Raw genomic sequence first — 24,715 nt, 5'->3', positions numbered from 1 at the left:
AAATATGACATGTATTTGTATATAGGCTATCCACTGTATAGTTGATTCCTGTTTCAGTCATATCTTTGGTGACATACGGGCGGGTCAAACAAAAATACCCTAATGATTGGTTGACAATAGAGCCTCCCACAATGCAGGCGACATCTGCAGGATGAAGCTGGGGAAGTGCAACTGCAGATACTTGCAGTCGAAGCCGTCGAAACGTAATGACCTTTGATCACAGGATTTCTGGAATGTTCATGCAGTAGACATGTAGGCGCAAGTCAGACAATTTTTAACATAATGCAACACACTTTGAAAGGCGGTCACTTACTTGACTTGACAAAAGTGATCAGCTCGAACGCGCCCACTGTATGTACATTTGTAGCCAATCCCGTCGATTGTAGCCTAGACGTCGATAGATACACGTTTTCATCTGAACGAAAAGACAGCAACGTACCAAAACAGAGGGAGAAAGTCTACTATATTGCGCGCTGTTCGTATATGGGAGTTAATCAATGTGGTAAGTACAATCTCTCCCGGGCTACTAGCCTTCTGGATAACTGTTTTCCAGTCTACAACAACGCTACATTAACTTAACTAGTCGACTATTATCACTGTAATATTAGAACACAGTAGTGCCACAAAAATGAAACAGAACAGCCGAGGTTACAATGTTAACTTGGCCTCTTCAGCAGTAGCCTGTAGTTTCAAGGTGGCATGTTATGCAGGTATTTGCGCTGTTTTACATGTCACTATCGACGATGTTGCTAGTAGTAACAAGCCTATAGGCTATGTGTAGGCTTCATAAATGTGTTGATGCCTACCAAAGAAGGAGACCTTCTGGTACATATAGGCTATGCATTTACAATAAGGGACTTACCTAGAAGAAACCGGGTTAGGACATGTATGTATCCTGTTCTCTGATTTAAAAAAAAAAGCTTGAAGGTGCATTACTATAGGATGACTTTGCCGATGGGCTACTGTAGGCTATTTTTGCAGTGGGAAATTAGTGCAATGAAAGTATGCAAGTAGCCCTACTACTTGTCAAACGGCGCGATCATGGAATTCCTGGAGTCGATTTCTCATAGAAGTTTGTAGAGAGATTTTAAATTATTACTAATGCCTTGAATTCTGACGACAAATGGTAAGAGTAGGGCTAGATAAGAACTGTCGGTGCAAGGAAATATAGACAACCCATTATAAATGAAACGTTTGAGAAGTAGGCACATTGTTACTGTCGAAATGTCCCCATGGAAAGGCTATTGTTAACATATACCGGTAGCTTCACACAAACAGTGCGTGCGATTATGCAATCCTTTTCTTCGGACGGTCTTCTTGCAACCAAATAGCCTAGGCTATGTGCAGATATGTGTTTGCATGTTGGCCTATTTATCGCAAACATGCTGATTATGTGGTATTAGGCCTGCATATAGATAATTGACATTCAAACTCAAGGTATATCCTATTAATTCTCTATATATTAATTTACAACGTTGACAACCGTTTTTCCGGTTTATAACGAGGTGGTTAGATTGGAAACAAGTATTATTTTTTAAATGATATCTCAAGCGGATGCTCCTGTAAATGCATGCATGCACTGTTCTGTTTGTTACATAACCGCCGCATGCTGCTGTGTGCTCCTGCTGTGTGCTCCTGCTGTGTCCTCATGCTGTCTGACTCTGACCGGCCGTGCATGCACCAGAGCCAGAGGTGAAAGCAATGCTTGCTTGCCAGTCTGACCCACAGGGGCATTGAATAACCCAATAGCATAGATCAGATCAGGTGCCTTTATCTGCCTAACAATACCTAGATATAGTATTTTCATATCCAGCTAGTTGCGTTTTTTTATTTGCTCAGATCAACCAGTGTGGCTCAGTTAGAGCATGGCGCTTGCAACACCAGGGTTTTGGGTTCGATTCCCAGGAGGGACCAGTATGAAAAATGTATCCACTCACTACTATAAGTCGCTCTGGATGAGAGTGTCTGCTAAATGACTAAACTGTCAATTGTAAACTCAATGTTAAACTGTGTGAATATGTGTCCTTAAACCTTTTTAAACCACTTATTATAGGTGGAAATGTATGAATGATAAAATAAGTTTTAAAAAAGCCTACATGTTTTGTTATACTTGAATATACTTAAGCAATAAGGTCCGAGGAGGTGTGGTATATGGCCAATATACCACGGCTAAGGGATGTTCTTAAGCACGACGCAACACAGAGTGCCTGGATACAGCCCTTAGCCGTGGTATATTGGCCATATATCACAAACCCCTGAGGTGCCTTATTGCTGTTATAAACTGTTTACTAACGTAATTAGATCAGTAATTACGTTAGTATACGATCTGATATACCATGGCTGTCAGTCAATCAGCATTCAGAGCTCGAACCACCCAGTTTATAATGTGTATATACCACACCTATATACCACACCTTGGTTAATTAAAGAATACACTAAATACACCATGGTGTTCTGTCTGACATCCAGTAATGTTGTTTATTGGCAGAATGGCAGAGTTGAACTACATTGATAACACTACAGAGCAGGACTCTCTGTTTGCCAGCTCCTCGGTTAGTTTCAAAGGTTTCTTTTGTGAAGCAACTTCTATCAATAGCTAGCTACTGCTCTTAATAAGGAACACAGGCATGCCACCAGGCGCATGTACTGTAGAATATAATAAGTACTTAATTGTCTATTTTGTGAGACGTAAATCTTCTGCCTTCCTCAACAACCCTCCACCCCAAAACACACATGCACGCGCACACACGGCATAAACGCACACACCCACATTGAGAAACACTGCATCGCTGTAGTCTTTTTCCTCCCTGACTGTTGTTGTTCTACAGATCCTCCCTGACTGTTGTTGTTCTACAGATCCTCCCTGACTGTTGTTGTTCTACAGATCCTCCCTGACTGTTGTTGTTCTACAGATCCTCCCTGACTGTTGTTGTTCTACAGATCCTCCCTGACTGTTGTTGTTCTACAGATCCTCCCTGACTGTTGTTGTTCTACGTACCCTCATGTTCATCTCCCTGACTGTTGTTATTCTACGTACCCTCATGATCACCTCCCTGACTGTTGTTATTCTACGTACCCTCATGACCACCTCCCTGACTGTTGTTATTCTACGTACCCTCATGTTCATCTCCCTGACTGTTGTTATTCTACGTACCCTCATGTTCACCTCCCTGACTGTTGTTATTCTACGTACCCTCATGTTCACCTCCCTGACTGTTGTTATTCTACGTACCCTCATGTTCACCTCCCTGACTGTTGTTATTCTACGTACCCTCATGTTCACCTCCCTGACTGTTGTTATTCTACGTACCCTCATGTTCACCTCCCTGACTGTTGTTATTCTACGTACCCTCATGTTCACCTCCCTGACTGTTGTTATTCTACGTACCCTCATGTTCACCTCCCTGACTGTTGTTATTCTACGTACCCTCATGTTCACCTCCCTGACTGTTGTTATTCTACGTACCCTCATGTTCACCTCCCTGACTGTTGTTATTCTACGTACCCTCATGTTCATCTCCCTGACTGTTGCTGTTTTACAGCCAATTTCATGCTATTCTACACATTATGCCATGGGGTGGAGAGAAATGTTTGCAGTTTTTAATATGATATCTGCCTGAGACTGACTAACAAAATCAATTGGGGCCCCCCGGCCAGTAATTCGATTATGATTACTAAGTTTAGATAGCTGGCCGCTAGACTGACTTACCAATCTAAAAAATGGTAGTGCTTCATGGGATAATAGAGTCACTGTTAGTAGCTAGGTTTCCATCCAATTGGCGACCGATGTTCATGTGAATATTCTAAAATCCGCATGAAAACAATATGTACATTTTCTCACCAGAGATGTTTCCATCAAATTGACTTGTTGCTGCTAAAAGACTGTGTGTGATGATGTAGTGAACATAAAAAAAATAAAAAAATTGGAGTTCTAATTCCCATGTACTGAATAAAAAAAGTCCAAGTTAAATGGGTTTCCATGGCTTTTTCAACTCTACTGGTGGTTTTCTCGTGTTATATAGCGAGTGCACCCAGTCCGGTATTGCCACATGCTCTCTAGCCAACAGCACACAGATAAATACAGCATGATAGAGCACACGTATAGCCTACATGATCAGATTATTATTGACAGAAGAGTGAGATTCTTGTTATTTGTGAAATGATACCCAAGCATCAAATCAAATCAAATTTATTTATATAGCCCTTCTTAGATCAGCTGATATCTCAAATTGCTGTACAGAAACCCAACCTAAAACCCCAAACAGCAAGCAATGCAGGTGTAGAAGCACGGTGGCTAGGAAAAACTCCCTAGAAAGGCCAGAACCTAGGAAGAAACCTAGAGAGGAACCAGGCTATGAGGGGTGGCCAGTCCTCTTCTGGCTGTGCCGGGTGGAGATTATAACAGAACATGGCCAAGATGTTCAAACGTTCATAAATGACCAGCAGGGTCAAATAATAATAATCACAGTGGTTGTCGAGAGTGCAACAGGTCAGCACCTCAGGAGTAAATGTCAGTTGGCTTTTCATAGCTGATCATTGAGAGTATCTCTACCGCTCCTGCTGTCTCTAGAGAGTTGAAAACAGCAGGTCTGGGACAGGTAGCACGTCCGGTGAACAGGTCAGGGTTCCATAGCCGCAGGCAGAACAGTTGAAACTAGAGCAGCAGCACGGCCAGGTGGACTGAGGACAGCAAGGAGTCATCAGGCCAGGTAGTCCTGAGGCATGGTCCTAGGGCTCAGGTCCCCCGAGAGAGAGAAAGAAAAAAAGAGAGAAAGAGAGAATTAGAGAGAGTATACTTAAATTCACACAGGACACTGGAGAAATACTCCAGATATAACAGACTAACCCTAGCCCCCCAACACATAAACTACTGCAGCATAAATACTGGAGGCTGAGACAGGAGGGGTCAGGAGACACTGTGGCCCCATCCGATGATACCCCCGGACAGGGCCAAACAGGCAGGATATAACCCCACCCACTTTGCCAAAGCACAGCCCCCACACCACTGGAGGGATATCTTCAACCACCAACTTACCATCCTGAGACAAGGCCGAGTATAGCCCATAAAGATCTCCGCCACGGCACAACCCAAGGGGGGGGGGCGCCAACCCAGACAGGAGACCACGTCAGTGACTCAACCCACTCAAGTGACGCACCCCTCCTAGGAACGGCATGGAAGAGCACCAGTAAGTAATAGGGTTAGAGGCAGAGAATCCCAGTGGAGAGAGCGGAACCGGCCAGGCAGAGACAGCAAGGGCGGTTCGTTGCTCCAGTGCCTTTCCGTTCACCTTCACACTCCTGGGCCAGACTACACTCAATCATAGGACCTACTGAAGAGATGAGTCTTCCATAAAGACTTAAAGGTTGAGACCGAGTCTGCGTCTCTCACTTGGGTAGGCAGACCATTTTATAAAAATAGAGCTCTATAGGAGAAAGCCCTGCCTCCAGCTGTTTGCTTAGAAATTCTAGGGACAATTAGGAGGCCTGCGTCTTGTGACCGTAGCGTACATGTAGGTATGTCCGGCAGGACCAAATCGGAAAGATAGGTAGGAGCAAGCCCATGTAATGCTTTGTAGGTTAGCAGTAAAACCTTGAAATCAGCCCTTGCCTTAACAGGAAGCCAGTGTAGGGAGGCTAGCACTGGAGTAATATGATCAACGTTGTGTGGTCCTCCCACTACAACTCTTCAGGAAAGCATGCAGTTTATTATGCTACAGATTAAATTAATTATGTTGAACTTCACAGGGTGGATCAATGATGATGATGTCACCAGAATCAGACCTTGGATATTTATTGGAAAGGAGCGCATCACCTTGCACTTTCACCACCCTATGAAGTTCAACATAATTGATTTAATCTGTAGCATAGTAAACTGCATGCTTTCCCGAAGAGTCGTAGTGCGAGGACCACACAACATGTCATTACGTGACTCCAAGTTTACATCAATATGATGGTTATTATATCAATATTTGGGCATAAAAGTGTTTCCACCGACATTTCTCGTATAATTCATTTTACAGACACAAAAAGATCCCATCTTGTCTAGCGTATTTTGTTTTGTCGCCATTTGGAAAGTTTACCGATTTTTTTTTGGATTTTTTTTGCCGACATGTACTTTATTCACCTCAAAAGGTTGGATGGAAATCTGGGTAGTGATTGACATAACAAGAGAAACTGTTGATGCACAACCCAATTTTGGAATTGCAACTTATTTTACTGTATTTTACTATTCTAACTTGCAACAGTAAGTTAAAAAGTAAAAAAATAAGCGCTAAATATGTTAAATTGATCCGAGGGGCTTCAGAAGGAGGGTCGTGGGGCGCTACCCATTCCTGTTATATTCCAATGTCCTTGACATGTGCTGAATGCAGCCATAAGTCAGCTTGACTGTGCCTTGTGTGTCCCAAATGGCAGCCAATTCCCTACAATAGTGCAGTACTTTTGATCAGAGCCCTATGGGCCACAATCTAAAGGAGTGCAATTTATAGGGAATAGGGTCCCATATGGGACACGGAGAGTGAGTCATCAGGGCTAATGGGGGACAGGAAACATGCACAATTTAATCTGGAGTGGAGGGCTCTTCGTGTGTGTGTGTGTGTGTGCGTGTGCGCGTGCGTGTGTGTGTGTGTGTGTGTGTGTGTGTCATCTGTGATGACTGCTAAATGCCCACTCATAGGGCCTTTGTTCTCTAATAGGGCAAACTCAACCCTGCCCTGATGTTACGGGGAGATTGATATCATCTAACTACACTGAAAGGATATGGATGGATGGAAAGCTAGTTTCCACAAATGTTATGCAAATCCAAACAGCACTATAAGAAGTGTATTTGGAATGGAAGGGCCCATATTTCTGTGACAGGCTTAGGGCCATCTATCTACATGGTTGATGTACAGTGGAAGGGCCCATATTTCTGTGACAGGCTTAGGGCCATCTATCTACATGGTTGATGTACAGTGGAAGGGACCATATTTCTGTGACAGGCTTAGGGCCATCTATCTACATGGTTGATGTACAGTGGAAGGGACCATATTTCTGTGACAGGCTTAGGGCCATCTATCTACATGGTTGATGTACAGTGGAAGGGCCCATATTTCTGTGACAGGCTTAGGGCCATCTATCTACATGGTTGATGTACAGTGGAAGGGACCATATTTCTGTGACAGGCTTAGGGCCATCTATCTACATGGTTGATGTACAGTGGAAGGGACCATATTTCTGTGACAGGCTTAGGGCCATCTATCTACATGGTTGATGTACAGTGGAAGGGACCATATTTCTGTGACAGGCTTAGGGCCATCTATCTACATGGTTGATGTACAGTGCACTGAATGTCATGATGATTAGCAGTCACACTTCAGTATCTGCAAACAAAAACATTTAGCATCTGAAGGCCCTCTCTCTGGGTGGGGGTGGAATGGGATCAGGTGGTGACGGAGAGGATGAATGACTATAAATGAACTTTGACTCTTTTATTGATTCGCGCAAGTACACTGCTACACTTTGAGTTAGAGTTTGCTATTGGCTGGCTGCACGCTCCTCCCATTTACTAAAAACCAACTGAAATACAACTGAAAATCTTTCTGTGTAACACTGCATTAAGTTGCTCTTTTACCTGAAGTTTAGGGTTATTTCTTGTAATTACACAAGGAATAAGCTATACCTTAGTGTTCAGAGGTCCAGGTCAGGTGGCCTTCAGAGGCAGGAAGTGATGTAATGACACTGTATTTGTTTGTTTGTTAGTTTGTTTGGCAAAGGTGCAGCTCCAAGCTCCAAGGCAGACAGACACACCAGCTTTACAGGAAGGTAGACACACCTACCCCTGGCCAGTTTGATCCCGTTGTGTGTACAAATGAGTGGCCTGGCTGAAGAGCGCAGCGTTGGTACACACCACAGAGCTCACACAGGTCAGTGGACTCTATACCTATAGGCCTACAGTACATGTGAATGAAGATGCTAAGAATGAACTGAATGATCAACAGAAAGAAGAGACCTGTCTTGCATTGCAATAGCATTGAAACCAAGCTCAGATGTCAAGTCTGTCCCTAACGGTGTATTGATGTCCCCCCTGTCTGTCCCTAACGGTGTATTGATGACCACCCTGTCTGTCCATAACGGTGTATTGATGACCACCCTGTCTGTCCCTAACGGTGTATTGATGACTACCCTGTCTGTCCCTAACAGTGTATAGATGTCCACCCTGTCTGTCCCTAACGGTGTATTGATGACCACCCTGTCTGTCCATAACGGTGTATTGATGACCACCCTGTCTGTCCCTAACGGTGTATTGATGACCACCCTGTCTGTCCCTAACGGTGTATTGATGACCACCCTGTCTGTCCCTAACGGTGTATTGATGACCACCCTGTCTGTCCCTGACGGTGTATTGATGACTACCCTGTCTGTCCCTGACGGTGTATTGATTCCACCCTGTCTGTCCCTGACGGTGTATTGATGACTACCCTGTCTGTCCCTAACGGTGTATTGATGACCACCCTGTCTGTCCCTAACGGTGTATTGATTCCACCCTGTCTGTCCCTGATGGTGTATTGATGACTACCCTGTCTGTCCCTAACGGTGTATTGATGACCACCCTGTCTGTCCCTGACGGTGTATTGATTCCACCCTGTCTGTCCCTAACGGTGTATTGATGACTACCCTGTCGGTCCCTGACGGTGTATTGATTACACCCTGTCTGTCCCTGACGGTGTATTGATTCCACCCTGTCTGTCCCTAACGGTGTATTGATGACCACCCTGTCTGTCCATAACGGTGTATTGATGACCACCCTGTCTGTCCCTAACGGTGTATTGATGACCACCCTGTCTGTCCCTAACGGTGTATTGATGACCACCCTGTCTGTCCCTAACGGTGTATTGATGACCACCCTGTCTGTCCCTGACGGTGTATTGATGACTACCCTGTCTGTCCCTGACGGTGTATTGATTCCACCCTGTCTGTCTCTGACGGTGTATTGATGACCACCCTGTCTGTCCCTAACGGTGTATTGATGACCACCCTGTCTGTCCCTAACGGTGTATTGATTCCACCCTGTCTGTCCCTAACGGTGTATTGATGACCACCCTGTCTGTCCCTGACGGTGTATTGATGACCACCCTGTCTGTCCCTGACGGTGTATTGATGACTACCCTGTCTGTCCCTAACGGTGTATTGATGACCACCCTGTCTGTCCCTAACGGTGTATTGATTCCACCCTGTCTGTCCCTGATGGTGTATTGATGACTACCCTGTCTGTCCCTAACGGTGTATTGATGACCACCCTGTCTGTCCCTGACGGTGTATTGATTCCACCCTGTCTGTCCCTAACGGTGTATTGATGACTACCCTGTCGGTCCCTGACGGTGTATTGATTACACCCTGTCTGTCCCTGACGGTGTATTGATTCCACCCTGTCTGTCCCTAACGGTGTATTGATGACCACCATGTCTGTCCCTAACGGTGTATTGATGACCGCCCTGTCTGTCCCTGACTGTGTATTGATGACCACCCTGTCTGTCCCTAACGGTGTATTGATTCCACCCTGTCTGTCCCTGACGGTGTATTGATTCCACCCTGTCTGTCCCTAACGGTGTATTGATGACCACCCTGTCTGTCCCTAACGGTGTATTGATGACCACCCTGTCTGTCCCTAACGGTGTATTGATGACCGCCCTGTCTGTCCCTGACGGTGTATTGATGACCACCCTGTCTGTCCCTGACAGTGTATTGATTCCACCCTGTCTGTCCCTGACGGTGTATTGATGACCACCCTGTCTGTCCCTGATGGTGTATTGACGACTAACCTGTCTGTCCCTAACGGTGTATTGATGACCACCCTGTCTGTCCCTGACGGTGTATTGATGACCACCCTGTCTGTCCCTGACGGTGTATTGATGACCACCCTGTCTGTCCCTGACGGTGTATTGATGACCACCCTGTCTGTCCCTAACGGTGTATTGATGACCACCCTGTCTGTCCCTAACGGTGTATTGATGACTGCCCTGTCTGTCCTTGTCTGCATATTGTTGACCTGCTAACCCTAATCTGTCTCTGTTGTCCCAGTAGGATGTCGTGGGTCAGAGGCTTCTTCGTAGCCAGAGTGGACGAGCGAAAGACCGCGTGGGGGGAGCGCAATGGCAGCAAGTCCATCAAGCGGAAGGACTGTGGCTCAGGGTCGTCTCTCTGCAACCCCCGCTACATGAGCTGCCTGCGGGAAGCTGAGGACCTAGATCCACCACCCCACACCCCCCAGCACTACCACTGTGGTGGAGGGGGCGCGGGGCCCAGCGGAGGAGGTAACTTTGGAATGCGCTGCGTCTGGCAGGAGGACCACTATGGGAAACGGACCGGGGCGGCGGGAGACCTGGGGTTAAAGGCTGTGGATCTGGGGTTCGACGACGGAGACCTGAGAGGGAGGAGAGGTCCAGGGGGGGAGGATTTGGGGGAAGGAACAGGGGAGGATGGAGGAACATGTAAAGCCTTGACAGCCGCTGAGTGCTGGATGTGTGTGGTACGGGTGTTCCAGTCCAAGAAGTTCACCTCAGCCAAACTGGAACGTCTGTACCAGCGCTACTTCTTCAGGCTCAACCAGAGCTCTCTGACTATGCTGATGGGTGTCCTTGTCATAGTCTGTGGCGTCATGCTAGCCTTCCACTGTGTCCACGCTCCACCTGACGTAGCCTACGCCTCGGTGCTCTCCGTGGCCATGGCCCTCTTCCTGTCCATGATGGTGGTGTGCAACAGGAACAGCTTCCACCAGGACTACATGTGGATCGTCAGCTACCTGGTGATCGGGGTGCTGCTGGTGGTCCAGGTGTTCGGGGTGGTGATGGTTGCCCCCCGGAGCGCCTCTGAGGGAATCTGGTGGTCCGTGTTCTTTGTGTACATTATCTATACACTGCTGCCGGTGAGGATGAGAGCTGCAGTGCTGAGTGGAGGGGTACTGTCTACCATACACCTCATCACCGCATGGCAACTCAACCAGGACGATATCTTCCTATGGAAACAGGTAGGACTCTACTGTCAACATGATATGGTACCATACAACGTTGTTGGAAACGGGTAGGATGATACTTTTCAATACAATGTAATTTGTCTAATCTGCTGGTGGCCATCTTGATAGACAGTCTTTTTATTGTCTCTCATGGAAATTCACTAGCCATTTGCGCACTTGCAGTAAAGTGTTGACGTTACATGGCTTTACACTATATTCAGTGCAGTTTAAGGACGTTTAGTTGAGCAATGTCCGTATCATTTTGATTAATCGTCTTTGTCTGTGAATTGGTTGGAAATCAGGGTTATTGAGAATAGTTTCTTGTAGACCAGCTCATGTCTCTCACACTTTAGTAATTGTGTAAAAATCGATCTTCTTTCACTTACAATACGCATTCGTCCTTTAGCATGCGCTCTTCGCCATCCAAATTCTTGTTAAATAGAGTGTAGCTAACCTTCAATGAACATTTCAGGAAAACACTTTTGGCATGAGAAGAAAGTGACAAAATTGCCCCCCTTCCATTTCCACTATCCACCTTTTCCTTCTCAGCCAGGGCTTCCTATTATCCTTTTACAATCAGGCCCCACTACCACTATCCATTATCTAGCCATGACTATCCATTATCTAGCCATGACTATCCATTATCTAGCCATGGCTATCCATTGTATATCCATTATCTATACCTAACCTTCCATTATGTCCATTGTCTATACATGCATAGCCATTACCTATGCACGGCTATTCATTGTCTAGCTGGGACTATCCATTATCTATCTTTTGTCTATACATGAAAATCCATTATCTGTCCATTATCCACACATGCATATTCATTATCTATTCATTATCTAGTCATGACTACCGTAATTTCCGGACTTTGAGCGCACCTGAATGTAAGCCGCACCCACTGAATTAAAAAAAATATATTATTTTGAACATAAATAAGCCGCACATGTCTATAAGCCGCAGGTGCCTACCGGTACATTGAAACAAATGAACTTTACACATGCTTTAACGAAACACGGCTTGTAACAAAAATAAATAGGCTTTAACGAAACACGGCTTGTAACAAAAATAAATAGGCTTTAACGAAACACGGCTTGTAACAAAAAATTAAATATTAGCAGTAAGCTTTAGTTGTCTTTTTGCACTGAGTCAATTCCTCACGCTGCTGTTTCCAACGTCTTATCATCGACTCATTAAGACCAAGCTCCCGTGCAGCAGCTCTATTTCCTTTTCCAACAGCCAGATCAATCGCCTTCAACTTGAAAGCTGCATCATATGCATTTCTCCGTGTCTTTGCCATGATGAGGGTGACAAAATGACTACCGTAATCAGAATGATGGGAAGTTTGAGAGCGCTCGATTTAATCTAAACAGTAAACAAAAAAGTTGTTTGACCTTAACCCGTTCGACAATTTCATTGGTCTAATGAAAGCTTCATGCCGCCAAAAACCTAAGCACGTCACAGAAATGTTTTTTTTTTTGAAAGCGGGAAAAATCCATATATTAGCCGCGTCATTGTTTAAGCCGCGAGGTTCAAAGCGTGGGAAAAAAGTTGCGGCTTATAGTCCGGAAATTACGGTATCCATTATCTATTTATTAACTATACATGACTATCCATTATCTATCCATTATTAGTACATGGTCGTCCATTGGCTATCCATGACTATCCATTATCTACCTGTGGTTGCCCATTATCTATGCACGACTATCCATTATCTAACCATGATTCTACATTATCTAACTACGACTATCTATTACCTGTGCACAACTATCCATTATCTATACATTGCTATCCGTTACATATCCACTATATATACACGGCTATTCATTATCTGGCTGTGACTATCCATTGTCTATACGTGACAATGCATTATCTGTCCAATATCCATACATGTCTATCCATCATCTATACATTATCCATATATGACTGCCCACTGTCTATCCATTATCTATACATGACTATCCATTATCTATGCATGACTATCCATTATCTAACCATGACTATCCATTATCTATGCACAACTATCCGTTATATGTCCATTATCTATACATGGTTATCCATTATCTATCAATCATCTATCCATTATCTGTACATGGCTATGCATGACTCCATTATCTATCCTTTACCAATACATGGTCGTCCATTAGCTATCCAATATATATCCATTATCCACCCAGGACTATCTATTATCTATACATGGCTATCCATTATCTATACACTGCTATCATTATCTGTACACTGCTATCCCTTATATATACATGACTATCCATTATCTATACACGGCTGCACATTATCTATGCATTACTGACCATTATCTGTCCATTATCTATACATGGATATCCATGACTATCCATTATCTAGCCATGACTCCATTATTTATGCATGACTATCCGTTATCTATATGTGTCTATCCATTATCTATCCACGACTATCCATGGCCTGAAACAACCTAATTTTCCTCCTCAGCATCAATATAATATAGGGCAAACGCTGTACAGACTCAATCACACACACACACACACACACACACACACACACACACACACACACACACACACACACACACACACACACACACACACACACCTACCCTCCACTGTTCTCCCATGGTGTGGTGTCAAAGGTGTCTTGCTAAAAGTAGATAGTACCGTAAATTGTTGGCCGCCTTAAAATGAGATTTTTAATGAGGCTGTGTGTGTGTGTGAGTGTGTGTGTGTTTTCATCTTTAGGGCGACGATCGTCAGCTCTGTTGGGGTTTGTACAAGGTCATCTGGGTTGAATGAGCCTCTTTAGCAGTATTATGCAGAAATATCATGATAATATAATCCAGTATCATTTATATTCAAGCCTCAATTCACTGAGACAAGGATGCCATTGTGGTTTTGTGTAAGAGGTGGGGGAATATTTTGGGGATGGGATGTGGGGTTCTGGTAGGCCAATGGACTTGACAAAGGAACAGAACTGAATATCCATCGCTTGAAAATAGATGACGCTAAAGAAAAGGAAAACATGTGGGTTTAGATTTATGAATTATTTTGTTGTTGTAAATAATTATTGCGTATGAACTGCCTATAAACATTGTTACATTGTTTGTTATACTTTACTTACCAATGTTGATAAATACATGACCATTTTTCATTAAATGGTTTACATTTAGTTCCTTAACGGTCTACAAGCAGACCCTCCAATAAAGTGTTACTGACAAGTAGCCACTAGCAGTAGCCTCTGATGTACACAGTCTGTCAAAACATATCGATTACATTATGGCATTATTACGTACATTATTACATACAGTATGGCATTATTACATTATGGCAGTATTACATTATGGCATTATTACATTATGGCAGTATTACATTATGGCATTATTACGTACATTATTACATACAGTATGGCATTATTACATTATGGCAGTATTACATTATGGCAGTATTACATTATGGCAGTATTACATTATGGCATTATTACGTACATTATTACATACAGTATGGCATTATTACATTATGGCAGTATTACATTATGGCAGTATTACATTATGGCAGTATTACGTACATTATTACATACAGTATGGCATTATTACATTATGGCAGTATTACATTATGGCAGTATTACATTATGGCAGTATTACGTACATTATTACATACAGTATGGCAGTATTACATTATGGCAGTATTACGTACATTATTACATTATGGCAGTATTACATTATGGCATTATTACATTATGGCATTATTACGTACATTATTACATACAGTATGGCAGTATTACATTATGGCAGTATTAAATTATGGCATTATTACGTACATTATTACATACAGTATGGCAGTATTGCATTATGGCAGTATTGCATTATGGCAGTATTACATTTATGGCAGTATTACAGTATGGCATTATTACAGTATGTCATTATTACATTATGGCATTATTACATTATGGCATCATTACATACATTGTTACATACATTATTACATTATTACATTATGGTATTATCACATTATTACATTATGTCATTATTACATTGTGGCATTATCACATTATGCAATTATTACATTATGGCATCATTACATACATTGTTACATACATTATTACGTTATGACATTATCACTTTATGTCATTATCACTCTATGGCATTATAACATGGCATTATTACATTATGGCATTATTACATTATGGCATTATTACATTATGGTATTATTACATTATGGCATTATTACATTATGGTATTATCACATTATGGCATTATTACATTATGGCATTATTACATACATTGCGCAGCGGTCTAAGGCACTGCATCTCAATGCTAGTGGTGTCACTACAGACCCTGGTTTCGATTCCAGGCTGTATCACAACCGGCCGTGATTGGAAGTCCCATAGGGATTGACTTGCCTAGTTAAATAAAGGTAAAATAAATAAATAAAATTACATACATTATGGCATTATTACATTGTCATTATTACATTATGGCATTATATTGTAACATTATGGCATTATCATACTGTTACATTATGACATTATCACATTACGGCACTATGGCATTATCACATTACGGCACTATGGCATTATCACATTACGGCATTATCACACTGCAACATTATGGCATTATCACATTGTACCATTATGGCATTATCACATTGTGACATTATCACATTGTAATATTATGGCATTATCACATTATGCCATTATTACATTAGGGCATAGTTACATTATGGCGTTATACCCTTGTTCCGATATTATTTGTTATGACATGTTATTGAAATGTCCATTAGATGAGTAACGTTTTTAAAACCAGCTGTCGCTCTCCACAAGTGCCTATGGGGGTAGGGGCTAGGCTAGGGGTTGATTTAGGATTGAGGGGTGTCTGTGGGCTCAGTGGTTGGCTGTGTGAGGCTCGCTGCTTGGTTGGTGTTGGCAGTTGGCACCCTTCATTACAGAAAGGACAGAGGATCCGTCCCTAATGGCACCCTAATACCGATCTAGTGCACTACTTTTGACCAAAGCCCCATGGGCCCTGTTGTAAAGTAGTGCACTACATAGGGAATAGAGTGCCATTTGGGATGCAACCAGAGAAGGGTGGCCTGGTGTGGTGATAATGGCCTCCTGATAGACTGTTAACAAGCCTGGGTTTTTAGAGGCTGGACTGACAGGCCATCCGTTGGTGTTAAACAGGCCTGGGAGAATGTACTGGCAAGGACAGAGTGTCTGGGTCCCAAATGGCATGCTATTCCCGATGTAGTGGACTACATAGGAATTAGGGTGCTATTGGGACACAGGGACAGTGGTGAATGATAGTATTCTCTTTGATTCAGTGGTCAATGATAGTATTCTCTTTTGATTCAGTGGTGAATGATAGTATTCCCTTTGATTCAGTGGTCAATGATAGTATTCTCTTTTGATTCAGTGGTGAATGATAGTATTCTCTTTGATTCAGTGGTGAATGATCATATTCTCTTTGATTCAGTGGTGAATGATAGTATTGTCTTTGATTCCGTGGTGAATGATGGTATTCTCTTCGATTCAGTGGTGAATGATAGTATTCCCTTTGATTCAGTGGTGAATGATAGTATTCCCTTTGATTCAGTGGTGAATGATAGTATTCTCTTTTGATTCAGTGGTGAATGATAACTTTCTCTTTGATTCAGTGGTGAATGATAGTATTTCTCTTTTGATTCAGTGGTGAATGATAGTATTCCCTTTGATTCAGTGGTGAATGATAGTATTCCCTTTGATTCAGTGGTGAATGATAGCATTCCCTTTGATTCAGTGGTGAATGATAGCATTCCCCTTGATTCAGTGGTGAATGATAGTATTCCCTTTGATTCAGTGGTGAATGATAGTATTCCCTTTGATTCAGTGGTGAATGATAGTATTCTCTTTATTTCAGTGGTGAATGATAGTATTCTCTTTTGATTCAGTGGTGAATGATAGTATTCCCTTTGATTAAGTGGTGAATGATAGCATTCCCTTTGATTCAGTGGTGAATGATAGTATTCCCTTTGATTCAGTGGTGAATGATAGTATTCCCTTTGATTCAGTGGTGAATGATAGTATTCTCTTTGAGTCAGTGGTGAATGATAGTATTCTCTTTGATTCAGTAGTGAATTATAGTATTCCCTTTGATTCAGTGGTGAATGATAGTATTCCCTTTGATTCAGTGGTGAATGATAGTATTCTCTTTGAGTCAGTGGTGAATGATAGTATTCTCTTTGATTCAGTGGTGAATGATAGTATTCCCTTTGATTCAGTGGTGAATGATAGTATTCCCTTTGATTCAGTGGTGAATGATAGTATTCTCTTTGAGTCAGTGGTGAATGATAGTATTCTCTTTGATTCAGTAGTGAATGATAGTATTCCCTTTGATTCAGTGGTGAATGATAGCATTCCCTATGATTCAGTGGTCAATGATAGTATTCCCTTTGATTCAGTGGTGAATGATAGTATTCCCTTTCATTCAGTGGTGAATGATAGTATTCTCTTTGATTCAGTGGTGAATGATAGTATTCTCTTTGATTCAGTGGTGAATGATAACTTTCTCTTTGATTCAGTGGTGAATGATAGTATTCCCTTTGATTCAGTGGTGAATGATAGCATTCCCTTTGATTCAGTGGTGAATGATAGCATTCCCTTTGATTCAGTGGTGAATGATAGTATTCCCTTTGATTCAGTGGTGAATGATAGTATTCCCTTTGATTCAGTGGTGAATGATAGTATTCTCTTTATTCAGTGGTGAATGATAGTATTCCCTTTGATTCAGTGGTGAATGATGGTATTCTCTTTGATTCAGTGGTGAATGATAGTATTCCCTTTGATTCAGTGGTGAATGATAGCATTCCCTTTGATTCAGTGGTGAATGATAGTATTCCCTTTGATTCAGTGGTGAATGATAGTATTCCCTTTGATTCAGTGGTGAATGATAGTATTCTCTTTGAGTCAGTGGTGAATGATAGTATTCTCTTTGATTCAGTAGTGAATGATAGTATTCCCTTTGATTCAGTGGTGAATGATAGCATTCCCTATGATTCAGTGGTCAATGATAGTATTCCCTTTGATTCAGTGGTGAATGATAGTATTCCCTTTCATTCAGTGGTGAATGATAGTATTCTCTTTGATTCAGTGGTGAATGATAGTATTCTCTTTGATTCAGTGGTGAATGATAACTTTCTCTTTGATTCAGTGGTGAATGATAGTATTCCCTTTGATTCAGTGGTGAATGATAGCATTCCCTTTGATTCAGTGGTGAATGATAGCATTCCCTTTGATTCAGTGGTGAATGATAGTATTCCCTTTGATTCAGTGGTGAATGATAGTATTCCCTTTGATTCAGTGGTGAATGATAGTATTCTCTTTGAGTCAGTGGTGAATGATAGTATTCTCTTTGATTCAGTGGTGAATGATAGTATTCCCTTTGATTCAGTGGTGAATGATAGCATTCCCTTTGATTCAGTGGTGAATGATAGTATTCCCTTTGATTCAGTGGTGAATGATAGTATTCCCTTTGATTCAGTGGTGAATGATAGTATTCCCTTTGATTCAGTGGTGAATGATAGTATTCTCTTTGATTCAGTGGTGAATGATAACTTTCTCTTTGATTCAGTGGTGAATGATAGTATTCCCTTTGATTCAGTGGTGAATGATAGCATTCCCTTTGATTCAGTGGTGAATTATAGTATTCCCTTTGATTCAGTGGTGAATGATAGTATTCCCTTTGATTCAGTGGTGAATGATAGTATTCCCTTTGATTCAGTGGTGAATGATAGTATTCCCTTTGATTCAGTGGTGAATGATAGTATTCTCTTTGATTCAGTGGTGAATGATAGTATTCCCTTTGATTCAGTGGTGAATGATAGTATCCTCTTTGATTCAGTGGTGAATGATAGTATTCCCTTTGATTCAGTGGTGAATGATGGTATTCTCTTTGATTCAGTGGTGAATGATAGTATTCCCTTTGATTCAGTGGTGAATGATAGCATTCCCTTTGATTCAGTGGTGAATGATAGCATTCCCTTTGATTCAGTGGTGAATGATAGCATTCCCTTTGATTCAGTGGTGAATGATAGTATTCTCTTTGAGTCAGTGGTGAATGATAGTATTCTCTTTGATCCAGTGGTGAATGATAGTATTCCCTTTGATTCAGTGGTGAATGATAGCATTCCCTTTGATTCAGTGGTCAATGATAGTATTCTCTTTTGATTCAGTGGTGAATGATAGTATTCCCTTTGATTCAGTGGTGAATGATAGTATTCCCTTTGATTCAGTGGTGAATGATAGTATTCTCTTTGATTCAGTGGTGAATGATAGTATTCCCTTTGATTCAGTGGTGAATGATAGTATCCTCTTTGATTCAGTGGTGAATGATAGTATTCCCTTTGATTCAGTGGTGAATGATGGTATTCTCTTTGATTCAGTGGTGAATGATAGTATTCCCTTTGATTCAGTGGTGAATGATAGCATTCCCTTTGATTCAGTGGTGAATGATAGTATTCCCTTTGATTCAGTGGTGAATGATAGCATTCCCTTTGATTCAGTGGTGAATGATAGTATTCTCTTTGAGTCAGTGGTGAATGATAGTATTCTCTTTGATTCAGTGGTGAATGATAGTATTCCCTTTGATTCAGTGGTGAATGATAGCATTCCCTTTGATTCAGTGGTCAATGATAGTATTCTCTTTTGATTCAGTGGTGAATGATAGTATTCTCTTTGATTCAGTGGTGAATGATCATATTCTCTTTGATTCAGTGGTGAATGATAGTATTGTCTTTTATTCCGTGGTGAATGATGGTATTCCCTTTGATTCAGTGGTGAATGATAGCATTCCCTTTGATTCAGTGGTGAATGATAGTATTCTCTTTGAGTCAGTGGTGAATGATAGTATTCTCTTTGATTCAGTGGTGAATGATAGTATTCCCTTTGATTCAGTGGTGAATGATAGCATTCCCTTTGATTCAGTGGTCAATGATAGTATTCTCTTTTGATTCAGTGGTGAATGATAGTATTCTCTTTGATTCAGTGGTGAATGATCATATTCTCTTTGATTCAGTGGTGAATGATAGTATTGTCTTTTATTCCGTGGTGAATGATGGTATTCTCTTCGATTCAGTGGTGAATGATAGTATTCTCTTTTGATTCAGTGGTGAATGATAACTTTCTCTTTGATTCAGTGGTGAATGATAGTATTTCTCTTTTGATTCAGTGGTGAATGATAGTATTCCCTTTGATTCAGTGGTGAATGATAGTATTTCCTTTGATTCAGTGGTGAATGATAGCATTCCCTTTGATTCAGTGGTGAATGATAGTATTCCCTTTGATTCAGTGGTGAATGATAGCATTCTCTTTGAGTCAGTGGTGAATGACTATTTTACAGCTATTTAAAGACAAGACTCTCGTTAATCTAACCACACTGTCCGATTTCAAAAAGGCTTTACAACGAAAGCAAAACATTAGATTATGTCAGCAGAGTACCAAGCCAGAAATAATCAGACACCCATTTTTCAAGCTAGCATATAATGTCACAAAAACCCAGAAGACAGCTAAATGCAGCACTAACCTTTGATGATCTTCATCAGATGACAACATTATGTTATACAATACATGCATGTTTTGTTCAATCAAGTTCATATTTATATCAAAAACCAGCTTTTTACATTAGCATGTGACGTTCAGAACTAGCATACCCCCCCGCAAACTTCCGGCGAATTCACTAACAATTTACTAAATTACTCACGATAAACGTTCACAAAAAGCATAACAATTATTTTAAGAATTATAGATACAGAACTCCTCTATGCACTCGATATGTCCGATTTTAAAATAGGTTTTTGGTGAAAGCACATTTTGCAATATTCTAAGTACATAGCCCGGCCATCACGGGCTAGCTATTTAGACACCCGGCAAGTTTAGCACTCACCAATATCAGATTTACTATTACAAAAGTTTGATTACCTTTTGTTGTCTTCGTCAGAATGCACTCCCAGGACTGCTACTTCAATAACAAATGTTGGTTTGGTCCAAAATAATCCATCGTTATATCCGAATAGCGGCGTTTTGTTCGTGCGTCCCAGACACTATCCGAAATGGTAAATCAGGGTCGCGCGCATGGCGCAATTCGTGACAAAAAAAATCTAAATATTCCATTACCGTACTTCGAAGCATGTCAACCGCTGTTTAAAATCCATTTTTATGCCATTTTTCTCATAAAAAAGCGATAATATTCCGACCGGGAATGTCCATTTAGCTAAACAGAGGAAAGAAAACAAAGCTTTCGGTCGACGCGGGCACGAGCCTGAGTCTCACAGTACTGTAACCAGCCACTACCCAAACGCGCTACTTTGTTTCAGCCAGAGCCTGCAAAGCCACGATTCAGCATTTTGCCGCCTTCTGAGAACCTATGGCAGCCGTAGGAAGTGTCACGGGACAGCTAAGATCCTCACTCTTCAATAAACAGAGACAAGAAGAACGACACCTTGTCAGACAGGCCACTTCCTGCATGAAATCTTCTCAGGTTTTTGCCTGCCATATGAGTTCTGTTATACTCACAGACACCATTCAAACAGTTTTAGAAACTTTAGGGTGTTTTCTATCCAAAGCCAATAATTATATGCATATTGTAGTTACTGGGCAGGAGTAGTAACCAGATTAACCTCTATGGGCTAGGTGGGACGCTAGCGTGCCACCCGTGGTGCACTCCATCAACAGCAGGTGCATTTCAAGAGCGGCAAATTTGAATCCAAATAAATGTCAAAATTCAAATTTTTCAAAAATACAACTATTTTACACCATTTGAAAGATAAACATCTCCTTAATCTAACCACGTTTTACGATTTCAAAAAGGTTTTACGGCGAAAGCATAAATTTAGAGTATGTTAGGACAGTACATTTACAAGAGTTGTGTGTAATGTTTTGTCAAGTCAAAGACAGGGTCACCAAAACCATAAAACCAGCTAAAATGATGCACTAACCTTTTACAATCTCCATCAGATGACACTCCTAGGACATTATGTTAGACAATGCATGCATTTTTAGTTCTATCAAGTTCATATTTATATCCAAAAACAGCGTTTTACTATGGCATTGATGTTGAGGAAATCGTTTCCCTCCAATAACCGGCAGTCAAGTCAGCGTCACAAATTAAATAATTAAAATTAGAAAACATTGGTAAAATATTATATTGTCATTTAAAGAATTATAGATTTACATCTCTTGAACGCAATCAACTTGCCAGATTTAAAAATAACCTTACTGGGAAATCACACTTTGCAATAATCTGAGCACTGCGCCCAGAAAAATACGCGTTGCGATACAGACTAGACGTCATGTTGGGGAGATCTAAAATCGAAAATACTATGTAAATAATCCATTACCTTTGATTCTCTTCATCAGATGTCACTTCCAGGTATCACAGGTCCATAACGAATGTAGTTTTGTTCAAAAAAGCTCATCATTTATGTCCAAAAATCTCCGTCTTGTTAGCACATGATCTAAGCCAGCCGGACTTCTCGTCATGAACGAGGGGAAAAAATATATTTACGTTCGTTCAAACATGTCAAACGTTGTATAGCATAAATCATTAGGGCCTTTTTAACCAGAACATGAATAATATTCAAGGTGGACGAATGCATACTCTTTTATAACGTATTGGAACGAGGGTACCCAACATGAACTCGCGCCAGGTGTCTAATGGGACATCATCGTTCCATGGCTCTTGTTCGGTCAGATCTCCCTCCAGAAGACTCAAAACACTTTGTAAAGGCTGGTGACATCTAGTGGAAGCAATAGGAAGTGCCAAAATATTCCTCAGCCCCTGTGTTTTTCAATGGGATAGGTTTAAAGTCAATACAACACATCAGGTATCCACTTCCTGTCAGAAAATGTCTCAGGGTTTTGCCTGCCAAATGAGTTCTGTTATACTCACAGACACCATTCAAACAGTTTTAGAAACTTTAGAGTGTTTTCTATCCATATATAATAAGTATATGCATATTCTAGTTACTGGGTAGGATTAGTAACCAGATTAAATCGGGTACATTTTTTTTATCCAGACGTGCAAATGCTGCCCCCTAGCCCTAACAGGTTAAATCGGGTACGTTTTTTATCCAGCCGTGTCAATACTGCCCCCTAGCCCTAACAGGTTAACATTGCCAAAGCAAGTGAGGTAGATAATATACAAAAGTGAAATTAACAATAAAAATCAACAGTAAACATTACACATACAGAAGTTTCAAAAGAATAAAGACATTACAAATGTCATACCATGTATATATACAGTGTGGTAACAATGTACAAATGGTTAAAGTACACAAGGGAAAATAAATAAGCATAAATATGGGTTGTATTTACAATGATGTTTGTTCTTCACTGGTTGCCCTTTTCTTGTGGCAACATGTCACAAATCTTGCTGCTGTGATGGCACACTGTGGAATTTCACCCAGTAGATATGGGAGTGTGTCAAAATTGAGTTTGTTTTCGAATTCTTTGTGGATCTGTGTAATCTGAGGGAAATATGTGTCTCTAATATGGTCATACATTGGGCAGGAGGTTAGGAAGTGCAGCTCAGTTTCCACCTAATTTTGTGGGCAGTGTGCACATAGCCTGTCTTCTCTTGAGAGCCATTTCTGCCTATGGCGGCCTTTCTCAATAGCAAGGCTATGCTCACTGAGTCTATACATAGTCAAAGCTTTCCTTAAGTTTGGGTCAGTCACAATGGTCAGGTATTCTGCCACTTTGTACTCACTGTTTAGGGCCAAATAGCATTCTAGTTTGCTCTGTTTTTTTGTTAATTCTTTCCAATGTGTCAAGTAATTAATTATCTTTTTGTTTTCTCATGATTTGGTTGGGTCTAATTGTGTTGCTGTCCTGGGGCTCTGTGGGGTGTGTTTGTGAACAGAGCCCCAGGACCAGCTTGCTTAGGGGACTCTTCTCCAGGTTCATCTCTCTGTAGGTGATGGCTTTGTTATGGAAGGTTTGGGAATTGCTTCCTTTTAGGTGGTTGTAGAATTTAACGGCTCTTTTCTGGATTTTGATAATTAGCGGGTATCAGTCTAATTTTGCTCTGCATCCATTATTTGGTGTTCTACGTTGTACAGTGAGGATATTTTTGCAGAATTCTGCATGCAGAGTCTCAATTTGGTGTTTGTCCCATTTTGTGAGTTCTTGGTTGGTGAGCGATCCCCAGACCTCACAACCATAAAGGGCAATCGGTTCTATAACTGATTCAAGTATTTTTAGCCAGATCCTAATTGGTATGTTGAATTTTATGTTCCTTTTGATGGTATAGAATGCCATTCTTGCCTTGTCTCTTAGTTACCTGTGGTGCTGATGTTAAGGCCGAGGTATGTATAGTTTTTGTGTGCTCTAGGACAACAGTGTCGAGATGGAATTTGTATTTGTGGTCCTGGCGACTGGACCTTATTTGGAACACCATTATTTTGGTCTTAATGAGATTTACTGTCAGGTCCCAGGTCTGGCAGAATCTGTGCAGAAGATCTAGGTGCTGCTGCAGGCCCTCCTTGGTTGGGGACAGAAGCACCAGATCATCAGCAAACAGTAGGCATTTGACTTCTGATTCTAGTAGGGTGAGGCTGGGTGCTGCAGACTTTTCTAATGCCCTCGCCAATTCGTTGGCAAATTCTCTCTATTTCTCTCTCTTTCTGTCTATCTGTTTCTCTGTTTCTCTCTCTGTTTCTCTGTTTCTCTCTCTTTCTCTCTCTCTCTTTCTCTCTCCTCTCTCTC

At 41.4% G+C, this 24,715-nt stretch overlaps 1 protein-coding gene across 4 annotated transcripts in view; it reads left to right on the top strand.

The window, feature by feature from the left end:
- Window positions 1-216: 216 nt before the first annotated feature.
- LOC106572701 (adenylate cyclase type 6) overlaps window positions 217-24,715 on the top strand; it is a 116,263-nt gene continuing 91,764 nt past the window's right edge. For 2 of the 4 annotated variants that reach the window (XR_006759303.1, XM_045696369.1), the window contains exons 1-3: window positions 217-502; window positions 7,741-7,904; window positions 10,060-11,005. Coding sequence is in view for 3 of the 4 variants with exons in the window: in XM_045696369.1 (XP_045552325.1) it covers window positions 10,064-11,005 (942 nt within the window). In the remaining variant the exon portion in view is untranslated. The remainder of the gene's footprint in view (window positions 503-7,740; window positions 7,905-10,059; window positions 11,006-24,715) is intronic. The other 2 variants (XM_045696368.1, XM_045696367.1) reach the window with 2 other exon arrangements.

The sequence above is a fragment of the Salmo salar genome, chromosome ssa15, assembly GCF_905237065.1.
Source record: "Salmo salar chromosome ssa15, Ssal_v3.1, whole genome shotgun sequence".
NCBI classification, from domain to species: domain Eukaryota; kingdom Metazoa; phylum Chordata; class Actinopteri; order Salmoniformes; family Salmonidae; genus Salmo; species Salmo salar.
Note: the sequence above shows the minus strand (reverse complement) of the source record. Positions and strands in the feature narration are given on the sequence as shown.